Here is a 17,998-nt window from a genome sequence, read left to right as displayed (position 1 = left end):
TTCAAAATACTCTTTCCATCTCTTTAACACACATTCTTCTCCATTTATAACGCTCCCATCTTGACTCCTGATTGTGCTCAGCTCCGAGGGAGAAATTTTTCCTCTGGCTGTTTTGATGGATTTCCAGAAAAACTTAATGTTTGACTGGAAATCTTCAGTGAGCCTCCTATCAAAATCATCCTTTCGTTCTTCTTTCTTTCTAGACACAACTTCTTTCGCTACTGATTTCAATCTTTTATACTTCGTTCTTGCTTCCTTTACCTCGTCATCCGTTGCCTTTTGAACCTTTTGGTTAGCTTTTGTTGCTAACCAATCCAACCACGCTTTCTTCTTTTCTTGCACAGCCTTTTGTACATCTTTATCCATCCACACATTATAGTTCTTTCTTCCTTTCCTTCTTTTAGCTACCCCGCACACCTCAATAGCACTATTCACGACCCCTTTCTTAAAAGTCTCCCACGAATTCTCAATCACACCTATCTCTTCTATGCCTTTAAAACTTTCTTTCAGTTTCTCTACATACTCATCTTTCTTTTCTTTTTCTTGTAGCTTTTCCACTTTTATTCTGGCTAAAACACTCGTAAGCTCAGCCCCTCGGTGGCGCCATCGTTTAAAGAGGCCACGTATTCGGGCTATGACCAGGAAGTGGTCTGTGTCGAGACCAACACCGCGGTATGCCCGAGTGTCAAGCACTTTCTTTCTCAGTCTTTCATCCACAATTACAAAATCAATCATACTTCTAGACTCACCCTCATCTCTTGTATACAAATGGATCTTTTTGTGTTCAAACATTGTGTTGACCACGCAAAGATTCCATTCCAAGCATACTTCAAGCAGACTTCTCCCATTGTCATTCATTCTTTCGTCCCCAAACGTACCCAGAACTCTTTCATACCCATCACGCTTTACTCCAACCCACCCATTAAAGTCCCCTAACATTACGATCCGTTCATTTTCTCCGCATTTATTCAAGACCTCTCTCATGCTATCCCAAAATTCCTCTCTCTCTTGTTGGTCTTTTAATGACCCACCTCCGCGCAGATCCGTCGGTGCATAGACCCCCAGGATAAACAAGCGAGTGAGTCCGACTTTCAACCGAATCCAGAGGAGTCTTGGGCTTACACATTCATGCTCCATCACACATTCAACCATTCGAGAGGAAAGGATCACCCCAACTCCCTGACAGGCTCGGCTGGTTTGGGGGACTCCCGACCAGTATGCCGTGTAGGGTCCATGTACCGTGGTGTCACACCCTTTCCTCTTGGTTTCATTCACGCACAAAATATCTATGAATCTTTCATCCATCATCTGACATACTTCATCTACCTTACCATCCATTCCTCCTCTTACATTTAACGTAGCAAAGCGGCTCTCCATGGGCCGCTTTTCGCCCCCGCGAGAAACGAGACGTGATGGGTGGCGAACCACACCGCCGCCATTTTTGTGAATAAAATTTTTTCGGTTATCCATTGCGTTCACTTCTGAATATATATAGTGATCAAGAATTGTAATAGAAAAAACACATATAGATAGATAACAAAATGTAAAGTTAAAAAGTTAAAAATAATTTTCTATGCATCCATTTAATTGTGTCGGCCTTTATAAATCAAGCACATCTTGAACCTGATAATTGCAAAGTATGCAAAAGAGAATTGTGATTACTCAGACCGACTGGTATGGTTGATTCTACAATCCTTGTTCTTTACATTGATTGATTGTTTATATAAGAATTATAAGCCGACTTCAAAAAGAGGTGGAGGTTCTCAATTCGAGTGTATTTTTTATCTGTGTTACCTTTTAACTTTTTACAGAGTGTAGCGGTTTTTAAGACACTTTTTTTAATCGAAAGCCACTTCTTGACATATGGTTTCATTAATTTGATAGAGATCTATTAAGTACTTTTTGAGCGATCCTTAATAATGCGAATTTAATTGACTGTTTAATTGACCATTTATATACATTTTACTACTTGTCAATGAAAGTGAAGTCGGTTGTTTTCATTTATAAACAAACGATATTATTTTTATTATTCTTGTTCGTATATTTATTAAAAAAATATATTTCCAAAATGAAACACACCTCTATGTAAACGGCGAATCAGCCGTTACAGAAAATCGATAAAAGCTAATGTCAATTCCATAATGCTTAGTCATGTTCAGTTACATCACCGATTTTGCAGTACTGTAATTAATTTTTTGTCCATACATGTCCAGTATACATGAGACAAAGTAGGTAAATTTTTAAACTTAGATTGTATAGAGTTTTTCAAAAATTAAGAACCTTGTTTTATAAATCAAAATAAAACAATTAATTTAAATAACAATTATTCCAATTTTTATTGTATTAAAAAAGTAGATTTGGCAATTATGATAACAATTATTCCAATTTTTATTACATTAAAAAGTACGTTTGGCAATTATGATAACAGTTATTCCAATTTTTTTTAGATTAAAAAAGTAGGTTTGGCAATTGTAAATGACAAATATAATCTGATGAATGTCCACCATCTCACGCCGTATGGTGCCGGTATAATATAACCTGGCCCTGGGTATTATAAAAACATTCGAGATTTTTCGAGAGAGAATTTTCGAGAAACTGTATAAATAAAAGCTATAAATAAAAAGTGAAATAACAACCATATATTCACATTGATAGGTAGATTGATGTTCTAATAGGTGGCTTAAAAGTAAACGTTAAACAAGAACCTTAATTTTTTAAACAGTATGTTAACAAGGAAAATAAAAACAAATCATCGAGAAAAAAACTACAAAGAATTATGAAGAAGCTCGACAAACTTTCTTTGAGATAATAAAACGTACAATCTTAGCGGTTAATGAATATTCTTTGTCAGAGTTTTACCTAGATTTTTTTACTGTACTGAAATATAAGAATTTATTTTTTATTTTTACGCAGTGTATTAAACTTTCACTTAACTTTTGACATAATTACGTTTAACTTTATACGTTAATGTCTTTGATAAAAAGCTGTACTAGACTTAATTCGCGATTTCTATAGCCCATTTTCCTACTATGAATTATGCCGTAATGTTTATTTGTTATTAGTCAGTATTCTCCACTCATAGTATGGTTTCCTTATAGTGAAAGAATAAGTGGTGTTACAAAAGTCGTTTTGTTGTTTTCTGATCGATTACAAACAACAAAATACATTTTTAAATAATAATAGGTGTGCGTATGTAACAATTATGTTTGTGACTTAAATTGAAATTATAATTTAACTAGCTGAGCCCCACGGTTTCATCCGCGTTGATTTGAGGAAAAAATAGCCTGAAATTGAACAAAAAATTACCGACCGTCCATCATGTTGACGTTGTTTCAAAATTAAAGCCATCATATATGTGTCTGTGTGTATGTATATATAATTTTAATAATTAATTAATTTATCAAAACAAAACCAATAATAAAATTTTTAGTTGTAGATGCCGTTATAGCCAGCATGTATCTATAAAATGATATATAATTTATGTGGAGTTATAGTGAGGTTTTTTCCAAAAAGGAAGGGTAAACATCTTAACCTTAGCGTATTAATATATATGATGATGTGATGATGATCGAAAATTCTAAAACACAGTTTTACCACATAAGTATATATAGTTTACAGAATATAGTCAAGTTTGATGCACTTTATACTAGACCATTTCTCTTACTTGTCACCTCAGTAATGCACTACGGTGCTACTTTCAATTTCATTATTTCAATACTGTTTTATCTATATAGACATATATTAACAAAATCTATGAACATTACTACATTGACAAAAACTAAAATAAATAGAGTCCTAAAAAAATGGATTCAAATATTAACATAAATATTTTGATTTTTTGCCTTAAACTTTTTACTGATAGTTATTTTTATTTAACTTTTTTATATGACGTATAAAAATAATTAATTATCATCATTTTTATTTTAATTTTAAGCAACAAATTCAAAGACCGGCAACATCAATTATCAATTTTAGATTGTACTATTTAGTTTTATAATAACTGCGATTTATTCATTAATGTTAATTTAATTTTACAATCAAATCATATATTTTTTTTTTCATTTCAACTGTATGGTCAATTGATCGGGACTTTAACTATGTTAGAATTGTTTTTTAATGTATTTTAATTAATATCGTTTGTTATAACAATCTTTATGTATACGTGCTTAATTTAATAGAATGCGTGTAACACCTATAATTAAGATAACGCTTACCTTTTAAGATACTTTGTTTATGATTATATGTGTCTATTGTCAGTGTCTATCTTGTTGGTGTTAAATAAATAAATAAATAAATAAACGTACACATAATTACTCAAGGGTTGCATATATATATATATGTGGCAGTACCAATTTAACATCAGGTGGTTCTGTCTGCTCGTTTACCTCCACGACGATATTAATTTAATTCGTTTTACTCTTTCAAGAATACAAAAATAACAACAATATAACAAAACTATGTACATATGTATAATAAAAGCAGGAATAGCAAAAATTTTAAATATTTCAGGGCATATAATTTTTTTATATCCGTAGCTACGCTGAAGTGGCAATGGATTAACGCAGTTACGAGCATGTAGAGGGCCTGTGACATAACCAGAATGGTCTGGATAATAGCCTACAGCATCCGTCGGCCCGACAATATCCGTTTTGCTGCGCTCAACCGCATTTTACATTTTATATTTCATCACATCTAATGTTGGTCACGGTGGTTGAAGGTATTAACAAAAAACAAATATATATAATGACTGTATTTTGAACATGTGTTACTTAAACCAACATTAAAGCTTATTTACACAAGCCTAAAAGAAATAAAAATAATAATAAAGCAAGGAACAAAATCTTTTTTTTTCATACCGATAGTCAATGAATAAAATGTTTCTTGCGACAAATAAACCAGCTGCAATTCTGGTTCAGTAAAAGAATTAAAAGGAACTTAATCGAAATACAGTATAAGTAATAATTAAAACAACTTGAGAAACATATGCCACTAAAACACTAGTAAAAACTGTTATTTTAAAAAGTTCTGTTTGTTTTAATAGAAGAAGCAAGTTTAACTAACCAAATAAAATAAAGTAACAAGATTACAAAGATTTTTTTCTTATATATGTAAGAATTGAGTCATGTTGTCCTAAGTATTATCTATACATATAAAAATGAATAGTTGTGTATATGTCTTTTATAGAATCTTAAACTATGCATTTGATCATGTCATCTTCAACAAAGTGTTGTGTATGAACCTACAAATAACACGTAACAACGCTCGCAGGGTTCAGCTAATTTAATTTATAAATGCTCGTAAGACTTAATTGATGTAGAAAATAACAAACTATAACTAAACATTTAACTACAACAAATGCATAAAACTTTACTTAGATTTCATAGAAATATTACGATATTGAATTATATTCAATATTGCCAAGACGTCTAATAAATTGACAATTAACTCAAGTTCTAGATACGCACAAAACGTTGTTAGCTGTACGTGCCGGTTGGTAGACTAAGTTTTATTAAGCTAGATCTCAAACTCTGAGGAACTCTCGTAATATACATAAATCTTACTTATATTATAAGTTAAATAATTTTAAGGAAAGTTATTTGTTATTCTTTAACGTAGAAATAACAGAATAGGTTGTGAGAAAATTTAATGTGTAAATTGCTTAATATAAAAAACAATAATGCACAGGCTAATTTTTATCCCGAACCATCTGCGAAATAAAAAATCGGTTTTACCGCAAAGACCAACAAATGTTTTTTTTTTAAGTTTTACTCAGTTGTAATTAACAAACTGTGTTGTGTGGCTACGGCACTAAAGAATTTAGCCACCCCATCTCTTCCCGTGGGTGTCGTAAGAGGCGACTAAGGGACAACAAGGTTCCACTACATCCTTGGAACTTAAGAAGCCGACAGATGGCGGGATAACCATCTAACCGCTGGCTTTGAAATACACAGGCCGAAGACGGGCAGCAGCGTCTTCGGTGCGACAAAGCCAGTACTGCGGTCACCAACCCGCCTGCCCAGCGTGGTGACTATGGGTAAAACACATGAGTTCACGTTATTTTTAGCGTAAACTTGTGGAGGCCTATGTCCAGCAGTGGACTGTATAGGCTGTAATGATGAATTAACCAAATGAGCTATTGTAAGATGAATATGAAATATTTTTTTATTTTTTTACACACATATATATATATATATATATATATATATATATATATATATATATATATCTTAATATATATAAAAGCGAAAGGTCACTCACTCATCACGAAATCTCCGAAACTATAACACCTACAAACTTGAAATTTGGCAGGTAGGTTCCTTATAAGACTTAGGCATCCGCTAAGAACGGATTTTACGAAACTCGACCCCTAAGGGGGTAAAACAGGGGTCGGAAGTTTGTATGAAAGTCCTATGTTTTTGAAGTAAGAGACTTAAAATTTAAAATGTAAGCTCTATAGATGGTGAAAAGGCGCCCAAATAATGTATCTTTAGAAATCAACTCTTTTTTGGGGTTAAAACGGGGGATCGTAGGTTGACTCACTGATCACGAAATCTCCGAAACTATAACACCTGCAAACTTGAAATTTAGCAGGTAGACTCCTTATAGGGCGTAAACTACCGTTAAGAACGGATTTTACGAAAATCGACCCCTAAAGGGGTAAAACGGAGGTTGGAAGTTTGTATGAAAGTCCTATGTTTTAGAAGTAAGAGACTTGAAATTTAAAATGTATGCTCTATAGATATTGAAAAGGTGTCCAAATAATGTATCTTTAGAAATCAACTCCTTTTTGGGGTTAAAATGGGGGATGGTGGGTTGACTCACTCATCACGAAATCTCCGAAACTATAACAGCTACAAACTTGAAATTTGGCAGATAGGTTTCTTATAGGGCGTAGACATCCGCTAAGAACTGATTTTACGAAACTCGACCCCTAAGGGGACAAAACGGGGGTTCGAAGTTTGTATGAAAGGCCTATGTTTTTGAAGTAAGAGACTTGAAATTGAAAATGTATGCTCTTTAGGTGGTTAAAAGGTGTCCAAATAATGTATCTTTAGAAATCAACTCCCTTTTGGGGTTAAAAGGGGAGATGGTAGATTGACTCACTCATCACGAAATCTCCGAAACTATAACAGCTACAAACTTGAAATTCGGCAAGTAGGCTTCTTATAAGGCGTAAACATCTGCTAAGAACTGATTTTACGAAACTCGACCATTAAGGGGATAAAACGGGGGTTGGAAGTTTGTATGAAAGTCCTATGTTTTTGAAGTAAGAGACTTGAAATTTAAAATGTATGCTCTATAGATGGTGAGGAGGTGTCCAAATAATGCATCGTAATCTATATATATAAAGGTGAAAGGTCACTGACTCACTCATCACGAGAACTCAAAAACCGCTCGATGGTCCATCCGTCCAGGATGGACAAATATGAAATTTGGCAGGGAGGTGGATTATAGTTAGTAGACGTCCGCTAAGAACAGATTTTGCGAGATTCCACCGCTAAGTGGCTTTAATTGGGGTTGATAGTTTTTATGAAACATATACAGCAGCTATAAGTTCGCCTGATAGGTTATTTATACTGCAGCCTGAAAATAAAACTAAAAATGAGTTTTATAGAGAGGTTTTACGAAAACAACTATTAAATTATACTAAATTGTGCCTTTTAAAGAGTTACTCATGTGATAAGCATTTCAAGTGACTGAAATAAAAAAATAATTTGCTTTAAACATCTTAATAGTAATGCATATCTTCATAAACACGCGGACAACAGTTAGTGTATTATAAAACCAAGTCTCCAAAAATGTATGTGATCGATTCCCTCGAAATTTACTGAACGGATTTTCATGCGGTTTCACCAATGGAGAGAGGGCTTCAAGAGGATGGTTTATGGAACGGCTAAGCCGATTTTGATGAGAGTTTCACTGGAAGTTTGCCGAGATAACTTTGTGACACACTGATTTCAACGCGGGCGAAGCCGCGAGCACAGCTAGTATATATATATAACTAAGTCGGCAAACAAGCGTACGGCTCACCTGATGGTAAGCGATTACCGTAGCATATAAACGTCTGCAACACCTGAAGTATCGCAAGCGCGTTGCTGACCCTATCCCTAATTCCCCTCAAGACCTCTGGTCACCTTACTCACCAACAGGAACACAACACTGCTTGAAAACAGTATTGTTTAGCTGTGATCTACTGTAAGGTCGAGGTACTACTCCAGGCGGGCTGGTCCATATTTTGAGCAAAATATTTCCTGCTGTGCCCTACCTCAGTTAAAACTATGGTTAAGTATAAATAAATAATAAATAAATAAATAAATATTTACACAAGTATTAAATTATAATCCTTTTGCAAACGGCGGGATTCATTTTTTTTTATAAACAAAATAACGCTTGACGAAAATAAGAAGTTAAGAAGTCACATTATATATATATATATATATATATATATATATATATATATATATATATATATATATATATATATATTGTGGCAGATCAACTTTCTACATTTTCAGTTCTGAGGTTTTGAGTTCACAGCCTTATTAAACTGCAACGCGTATCACATTCCAAATTAAATCGAAGGATTTATGAAGGCATACATACCGCGTATTAAAACGTCGATCTTAATAAATGTTCTTCTGAATAATTCTGCGTCTACTTTATTTAGTCTATTTCCGACCTAATTTACTTACATTAGAGTTTAAGTTTTAATAAACATCAAATGAGATTCGTTAATCGCTTAATTTAAATTTAATTTAGTTAGATCACATTAACGCTAATGCTAATAAAATTAGTACAACTACCACCATTTAACAAATCAAAAGCAATAATACTAAGTGACCCTTTTTTCAGCTAATTATATTTATTAGGAAAAACTAGCACTATCTAACACGAAAAAATAGAACCTCTCTCGTGATTGTAGGTGAAATAGCTACAATCAATATTCAATATTAATCCCCGCCTTATATGTTCAAATTTAATTACAAACTGATTAAAAGGAAATATTGTTACAGGTTGAATTTCACACGACAGAATCGGTTGTAACAGTAGATTGGGAGAATGGCTTCGTCGAAGCCTCTGCGAAGGAAAACATAAACGTCTCTCAAATCTTTAAAGAGTTGCTGGTGCAGGCAAAAGTCAAGTACAACCTTTCGCCAGCTCTACGACGCCGACGGAGGCAGTCGCTACCGACTGGACCACAAGGACCTCCTGGTTCCGCGCCTTCGCCATCCAATCAACCTCACGTACCGTCGCCAGCGCAGTTGGCTCATTTACAACAGATTAGAGAAAGACATGCGAATAGTAAACGCAACTCATGCACTATCTCCTAAATCGTCCTTTAAGTCTGTAACAATATATGTATCTATCAGTTATTTTTAAAGATTTGATTAACTAAAGTTGTCTTCCTCGCATCTCAATCATAGCCCCTTTAAAATTATTTTTATTATACGATTTGTAAAAATAAAATTGATATATTTTGTATTTTTAAAGTTGTAAAGATAATTTTAATCATTTTTTTTTTTCATCTTTTTGTACCTTTTTATAGTATGTAACATTTAAAAGTAATATAAATAACGTATACTTACTATAATGAATTTTAATCGAATAAACCAAATATAACGCCAACACCGTGTGCAGTTAGTAATCCGGTCAAAATAGACACTTCAAATTACAAAAACACTGACAGAGCAGAATTTTTGTAGAAATCTTGGGAACACCAGTATAAAATAAAGTGCCAAAAGTCCCCATTGTGTCGATCGTGTGTTGATCATGTGTGCTAAAAAAGTTATTCAAGGCCAATGGTCAAAATTTTTAGTTTTTTAGTTTAATTAAGTTTTATCAAAAATACAGGCGATACAAAAGTTGTAAATCATAAAATTATCTCGAAAAATGGTTCTGATATTTTATCAAAAATATAGGCGATACAAAAGTTGTAAATCATAAAATTATCTCGAAAAATGGTTCTGATATTTTTTTTTTCATAACAATCATCTAAATATCGCAATCATATAAGTTGAAGATGTTACATGTTAGGTACTAGAGAAAAAGAAAGCGCACGAAGAGGCTGAGGACAAGAAGAAAAATTTATAAAGTTGCAATACTTTCGTTGAAAGTACATCAGGATCGTTCTGATGATATATCAAAAGCTGTTACTGTACGCATTAATTTTAAGTCTGAACATTTGTTTGTTTCGTTGACAATCATCAAGACATTTTAAGTCAAGCCTGGTGAATAACGTAAATAAATAAGGAGAGCGGTTGAAATTTTTCAAAGCCACGGCAGCAATTGTTCGTGAAGATATTCAATCTCGTATTTGATAATACTATGTACCGCTCCAACAAGTAAAATGAAAATTTAAACCACAAACGTTAAAAAAAGTTCAAAGTCACAGGAGCTAGATGGCGTAGAAATATGAAATGTGAATGTAAAAATATCAGAATAACATTTGTTATAAAAACCATCGTTTGTGTGAGCTATATTTTTGACGAAACTTAATGTTTTGGAAAAAAAAACCAAAAAATATTTGAATAACTTTTTTAGTACACATGGTTTCGATGGGATGGTTCTGACGGGGCTTTATTGCTATTGGTGTACTAACCCAAGGTGTATACCAAGATTCAGCTCTGTTATAGTTTTTTTTTTTTTTTTTTTTTTTTAATTTTGAGACCACTTTTATGTCTAATTTGACCGAACTATAAGTTATATAAGTTAGAAATTATATAATATATATATTTATTTATAAATCTTTGAAAAGGAATTTTTCGAAACGGTGATAAAGTGTAGAATGAAATGTATTATGACTGGTTCGTTTTAAGGTAATGTCTAGTGATTTCACTTATATTATAAGAACATTTCAGAATAGTCAAGGTTTATTTCACTTTTCATCCGTCCTCTGTGCTACTCAGAATCTAGTGGACCGGCGTTTTAATTAACTCGTTATTGATACTTGGAGTTTTTCTATCATTGATATTAATGTAATTTTTTATTCAATTCATTGGTTTAATAATTACCAAGCAAATATAGTCTACATGTACTTTAGACTTAACAGAAGTCAATTCAGGTTTAAGATTAACAGGTTTTTAAATCAAACAAATTCAATTGATTAATTTTATATTATAGATTAAAGACTTTTTTATGTTTCAGTAAATACAATATTTATATAGGCAAACCACAATTTGGATTTGCTTCTATATTATATTTTGTGAACAGAAAATTAAATAAAAGTATTTAGAAACGAATACAGAATCAAAACAACTTTTAAGAATTTCACTACATTAAATATATAAATAAAATCATATAGTTTATTTATTACAGACTATACAGTCTACTGCTGGACATAGGCCTCCACAAGTATACGCCAAAAATAACGTGAACTCATGTGTTTGCCCATAGTTATCACGCTGGGTAGGCGGGTTGGTGACCGCAGGGCTGGCTTTGTCGCACCGAAGACGCTGCTGCCCGTCTTCGGCTGGCTATCCCACCACCGGTCGGCTTTTTAAGTTCCAAGGTAGTAGCGGAACTGTGTTATCCCTTAGTCGCCACTTACGACACCCATGGGAAGAGAGGGGGTGGCTATATTCTTTAGTACCGTAGCCACACAGTATTATAGTTTATTATATAAATATAATATCTACGTATAATTTTTATCCTACAAGTATTTGATTTTTTTCTCCTTTTCTTGGGTTTATTTTTTTCTTAATTATATGTATATCCAAGTAACGTGAACAAGTCAAATATTTATCTCTAACTAGTAGATGCCCAGTGATAAAATTTCGCCCATATATTATTTCATACTGCGAGTATAATTTTATTTGCCTTAAATTTTACCGAAAACTAATAAGTCCGTTTTTTTTTTTTACTTTTTAACCTAGTAAAATCTCAAAGGCTATTTACTGGCTAAAATATGAAATTGGAGTGAATCTGTCAAAAATACGTGCATATTGTTGTGATTTTTGAACACACATTTAATAATTCTGGCTAATTACGTATTTTAAAAGGCACTCGCGTAGCTAATTGGGTAGATGCCACTTACTTGAAACTCCAGTTACAATCGAATCATAATTGTGACCGTTATTATATTCAACAGTTAGGGTTGCTAATTCGTATCTTATTAATGACTTATAAATAATAAATTACCAGAGGCCCGATTCTACGATGAGAATTTTTTTAAAAAGTTGGTATTCTTTTTATTGAGTTGCTACTGGATTTTACGATATTCTGTTAAAAGTTTACGTCAATTCCTTTATGTAGTTCTGTAATACTTTACTTTTTTAACTTGATCGAATCAAAATATTGAATCATTGAAAGTATTATTATTATTCATTTAGTTTCATAAATTTTTTATTAACAAAGTGATTTTTTAGTAACAAAATATATACGGTAAACACACATGAACACGCTCAGTGACCAAGAATAGAGTAACGTTGTTTTCAGTAACGCTCAATCTTAAGTATTGAGATGAGGAGCTCAGAATAAGTTACAATATACTGCCCGAAGAGTGACATTTCAACGCACAACTTCTCTTCGGAGGAAGTGATAAATATACTTTTAAATATCACGTTAATCATTCTCAAGGATAAACTCCAGTCAAGTATCGAAGCAGAAACAAACCTATTTTTCTTTTAAAAATAATTTATCATAATTATGTGCGTTATAGCTAACCATCTTAATTTAATTATTTTAACTTTGGACTAGAGTTCTGAGGTGTGATGTGTGATACACTTCTTTAGCAATTACGCATCCTTAAAAGTTTCCTTGTTTGTTAATAACAATTTCATCTATGAAACCACATGTTGCTCAGAAAAGTGTAATTAAGAAATGACTATCAAAATGAAATTTGATGACGTGAAAGAAATATACGTATAGAAAAAAAATTCATCCGTTAGAATACCGTAATGTGTCATATAATTTTATCAGCAACTGGTAAAACAGTATCTATTATGATTTGACGTGAAGTAACATTAAAGCTGTTTAGCTGCTATCAGTCGTATGTATGATATTTTCTTATTACTTCTAGAAAGTGTATTTTTCTAATGTAGAATGAATGCTAAAATCAGTTCAATAGTTCAAGCGTTTCTATTATAAGAAAATTAATTTATTCCTTAGTTATAAATATTAAAAGGGATTTAAATCTGCACGCAGTAACCTTTTTGACGTAAGACGTTGTTGTAACTAACAGACAGCCATTTTTTTGCGTGGTTTTGGTTATGTCAGACTCCTATTGACTATAAAACCACCACGTGTGAGTAGACCTCCGCCTAAGTGGGGCGAGATGGGGCCGGGGTCGCGATAGCATGCACCACCCCGCCCCGAAACTAACAGTCAGCCTAGCTTAGCCTAGCTTTATATTATTATTTCAAAACGCAATCATTTCACATTTATTAAACGTGACTCGTCACAGCAGGGTAATACAAAATGACATTTTTAAAGTTATGCCGTGCTAATAATAATAATTTTATAATCCCATTTCAAATAATTTATCAAAGTAATACAACGGCGTAGCAACGAGTATAATACTATATTGAATATATATTATAAGTTAGTTTACACTTTTGTATAAAGAGGTATTTGTATGCTTATATTCTATTCAATAGCGTATTACATTTACGTACTACTTGTGCAATGTGTTTAATTTTATAATCCCATTTCAAATAATTTATCAGAGTAATACAACGGCGTAGCAACGAGTATAATACTATATTGAATATATATTATAAGTTAGTTTACACTTTTGTATAAAGAGGTATTTGTATGCTTATATTCTATTCGATAGCGTATTACATGTGCGTACTACTTGTGCAATGTGTTTAAGGGATGAGATAGATAATTAATTAATTGTTAAGAGTGTGGAAGAGCAATGAATATGTTTTTAGAGTATTCTTACTTAGTTCTGTGTTAAAATCCTGGTAAGTTTATCAGCCATTTAGATGGGTATATAATGCATTTTTCGAAAAACACATTATTTTATTTACTTTACTGTTATTAACACCAAAAGCGCGTTGATACATTCGGGCAAAGTCTAACTTTTTGACGCTGTATCTCGCGATGCTACGTCTATCGGCTAGGTAGGAACAGGTTTCGCAGCATCATAATTACTAATGAACACGTCACAGGTTAATAAAAGATCATAGCTAAACGCTAGTATGCATTAACGGTGTAGGCTGGATGGGGATTGCGGAAAACCGGGATGTCTGGCGCGAACTTGGAAGCCTATGTCCAGCAGTGGACTGCAATAGGCTGAACTGACTGACTGACTGATGCATTAACGTTCGTAAAATACGCCTCCAGTTGGGTAAAAACCGTGTTGTTATCAGTAAGGTGTTGTAGAAAACTATATTCCAAGTTTAGGTTAAAAATATAACCTAGCAAAAGCTAAAATTAATGATTATTTCATTTACTGAACACGGGGTTTGAGTTTTAATATTTTATGTAGGGCATCCGTGGTGTCAAAAATATTGACTAAATGGTGCAACGATACGATACGATTCAGCTTGTAGCATTCCACTACTGAGCATAGGCATCCTTTTCCACGTAGGAGCCGGATTAGAGCTTAAGGCACACCTGAACGGTTTTACTAAATTATGCAGATATATTGTTTTCTAATGTTGACGAATTTCACTCATCAACTTTTGATGTTTTGATGTCACTATGTCCTCCCGTGACCATGATAAAGTTGAGAAAGACAGTACTAAACAACATTTAGAAGTTTTTGTAAATGTTATACAATGTCTTTCTCTTATGTAACACTTTGCTTATTTAACTATCAACTATAGTTGTAAAGGGTAATGTTACCATGTTTTAAAACTTTTATTCTGTGCTTTTAAAATATGTCTAAAAGTAAACTATTCCAGTGGATTCATTTATATTTATGTTCACCAAACAACAATAATTTCCAAAATCGTACCAAAAATCTGACTAAAGAGTGTTGACGCCATCAATTGAAAAAACTTTTTAGTATCAGATCATACTTTAAATTATGGCTATGAGAAACTTTACAAAGTAATATTGTCTAGTTAAATCAAAGTTTAATAATAATAATAATTTGACTATTATTTTACATTGTTTGAAAAGTTCTTACGAAATAATAAAAAAAAAAAAAAAAACAGATAATAAATATAAAGTAATTTTCTTTTTATTATATCAAAGTACGAGGAGTAAATTGACAGTGTCACACGTTGTGAAAAGATTTTTTAGCACAGAGTGAGGAACGACGAGATTTAATACGATTTTGCGTGCATAAGTATCCTTTTTGACGAAGGCTACAAAAATGAATAGCATGGTAGAATTCAGTTCTTATAATGAAAATTCTTAAGGTACCTTTGTGAAAAGTATTGCGAAAAATGTTTCACACAAAATAATTTATATTTCTTTTTCTACACAGTTAACAACTAGACAGAAGTCTATTATTTCTAAATTTAACGACTTTACTGTATGTTTTGAGACTTATCGATAAGTATCGTACCGTAAATATAACTTAGACATTGTTAGATTATTTGAATATTTATCTTCTAACATATAACGGTTCATATTTTGTGATTTAGGTAATATAGATGTGCCTTTTTTTACATTTAGTCTCTGAGTTCAAATACACATACGTTACACAATCTTGTGTTATTATTTTTCTATTGCAATTTGACCCTCGCTTTTTAATTATTTTTTTTAATCTATTCAGTTATAAGGCTGTGTTTTTAGATGAGATATTAATCGTATAATACTTGGAGAACTTTGTACGAAATCTATTTTTTAACCAAACAATATAAGACGAAAATAAAATTAGAACAGAACTGAAACGCTACCATAAATCATTATAAATATTAATATACTGATTGGTTTGTTACATTACGTATAATTTATTTTACATTTCCATTTTTAAATGACACAATTTATTCATTGGAGTAGTAAAATTATATATAAATAGCAATTTCGAATTTCAAATTTTTGGGATTGTCAAATACGTTATCGAGTAACAGTTGAAGAATTTACAAATACTTAAACAAAATTTTAATAATAGATGTATTTATATTAAGCGAATAATAAACGGATTACATTTAATATTTTTCACTTATAAATCACAATACATATTTATAGTTCACCTGTTACTTATATATTTACTTTAATAAGTAGGTTATGTAGTACCTACCTATTTATTCCAAGTTCCAAATATATTGATGTGTTTCGTAGAATATTTGTATAGTCGTCGAATTAAATTTAATAATAAAATGTCTATATTATTGTTTATTTGATAATATATCGTGCGTAGTATTTATTATTCTGCTATGTTCAGCAGTCAGCACAGAAGGATTTGAAAACGTAGTAAGATTTTTTGTAAACTTTTAATGTAAATTTTCAGAGTATATGGTAATAATATATACAGCTATAAGATTTGTCTCGCCATATCCGTAATATATAACAATCATGTATAATTTTAGTATTTGTACCGAATATAAATATTGTAACTTTAAATAAATATATTTACTTCTGATTATTGATATTTCATTATAAAAATAACATTTTTTTTATCAACTTCAAAAAAGGTGCAAGTATTCTTTCGACTGTATTTTTATGTGTATAAACATTAATATTTTAGTTTTAGATCGATTTTAATGATTCTTTTCACATTTGAAAGATGTATTTGTCCTGTGGTAGCATTTAAATTTGAGCGAGCAATGAATTTTTCTTTTCGATTTACTCCTAACAATGCGTATTTAAATTCCCATTTTATTACTTTTCTATGTAAATTGAAATACATTTTTTTTTATTGAGAACGATCCAGTCGTATATTTCTATCATTAAATTCATTTGTTGCAATTTTTTACTTTGTAATTTACGGTGATTATTAAATCTCCTTTAGGAATGCTATATGCTACTCAGTATAATATAGAAAAACATCTAGTTCTACAAGATATTTTATTGTTATAAATCTTAGCATTCTAAATAGATAACATCTTAGATATATTACTACATTTTAGTATTCTTTTACTTTGAAATTCTTCGTGTATTTTGAGTAGCCCGAGTGAATTAGTATCTAAACCTGACAGAAAATTACGATTTAATTAGTAGTGATAAAGATATCCAGAAAATGTTCAAGACATCAATAGCAAGCGGATTGTCAGATTGTTGCTACCCTAGTGGTATAAATCAAAAAAAAATGTCAGTACATTAGCTAACATCCTACACTGATATATGAGATTTCATATAAAAACAGAGTGCTAACAAAAAAGCTTAAATTTAACTCGACGCAAACCATTATTCCACATTTTACATTGATTATCTTTTAACAAAGAATACAAAGGATTACTTACCATCAGATGTCCCCTATTGTTATCTCTATACGAGTACTTGACAGCTAAACAAAAGTGTTTCTAACAATATAAAAATGTATGAATAATATAATATACATTCGTATATTATAAAGCTGATAATGCTAAAAATTATCTATTTGATATGTCAGTATATTTTTTATATAAAAAAAAACTGAACAAGCTCTAATATATCATGCTACGATTTATATTAGTGAAGTTGTAGCGAAAGATGTTTCACATTTTTATGAGTATTAAAATACGATGGGTTTGAAATGAAAAGGGATGTGTAATGTAATACTGCGAAAACATTTTTGTCATGTAATTGTACCAATATTATAAAGCAGAAAGCTAAAATATATATGACTGTGTGTATGTATGTTCGGGGATAACTTTTTCATTTACGAACCAATTTTGATAATTCTTTTTTGTTGGAAAAGAGATATCCTTGGTGTGGTACCATGATAAGGAAACCAGGATCTGATGATGGGATTCCAGAGAAATCGAAGGAAACTCGAAAATCTGCATAACTTTTTACTAGTTGTACAGATTTTGATGATTTTTAATTTAATATAATTTACATTTGGTCGCATTTAAATTTCCTCGAGATCTGATTACAAGTTTTGGAGTAATCTTTGATAATGCGTATTTACTTGACTAATTTTTCGTCTACCTACGTTGTATTACTTGTCGATATA

General features: G+C 31.6%; 1 protein-coding gene across 2 annotated transcripts in view; it reads left to right on the top strand.

Annotated features, from left to right (window-relative positions):
* Positions 1 to 9,469, top strand: part of LOC123653990 (ras-related protein Rap-1) — a 48,141-nt gene extending 38,672 nt beyond the window's left edge. For both annotated transcript variants that reach the window (XM_045589952.1, XM_045589953.1), the window contains one exon: positions 9,015 to 9,469. In XM_045589952.1, the coding sequence (XP_045445908.1) occupies positions 9,015 to 9,332 (318 nt within the window). In that variant the 3' untranslated portion in view covers positions 9,333 to 9,469. The remainder of the gene's footprint in view (positions 1 to 9,014) is intronic.
* Positions 9,470 to 17,998: the final 8,529 nt, after the last annotated feature.

This window comes from Melitaea cinxia, chromosome 5, assembly GCF_905220565.1.
Source record: "Melitaea cinxia chromosome 5, ilMelCinx1.1, whole genome shotgun sequence".
NCBI lineage: Eukaryota > Metazoa > Arthropoda > Insecta > Lepidoptera > Nymphalidae > Melitaea > Melitaea cinxia.
Note: the sequence above shows the minus strand (reverse complement) of the source record. Positions and strands in the feature narration are given on the sequence as shown.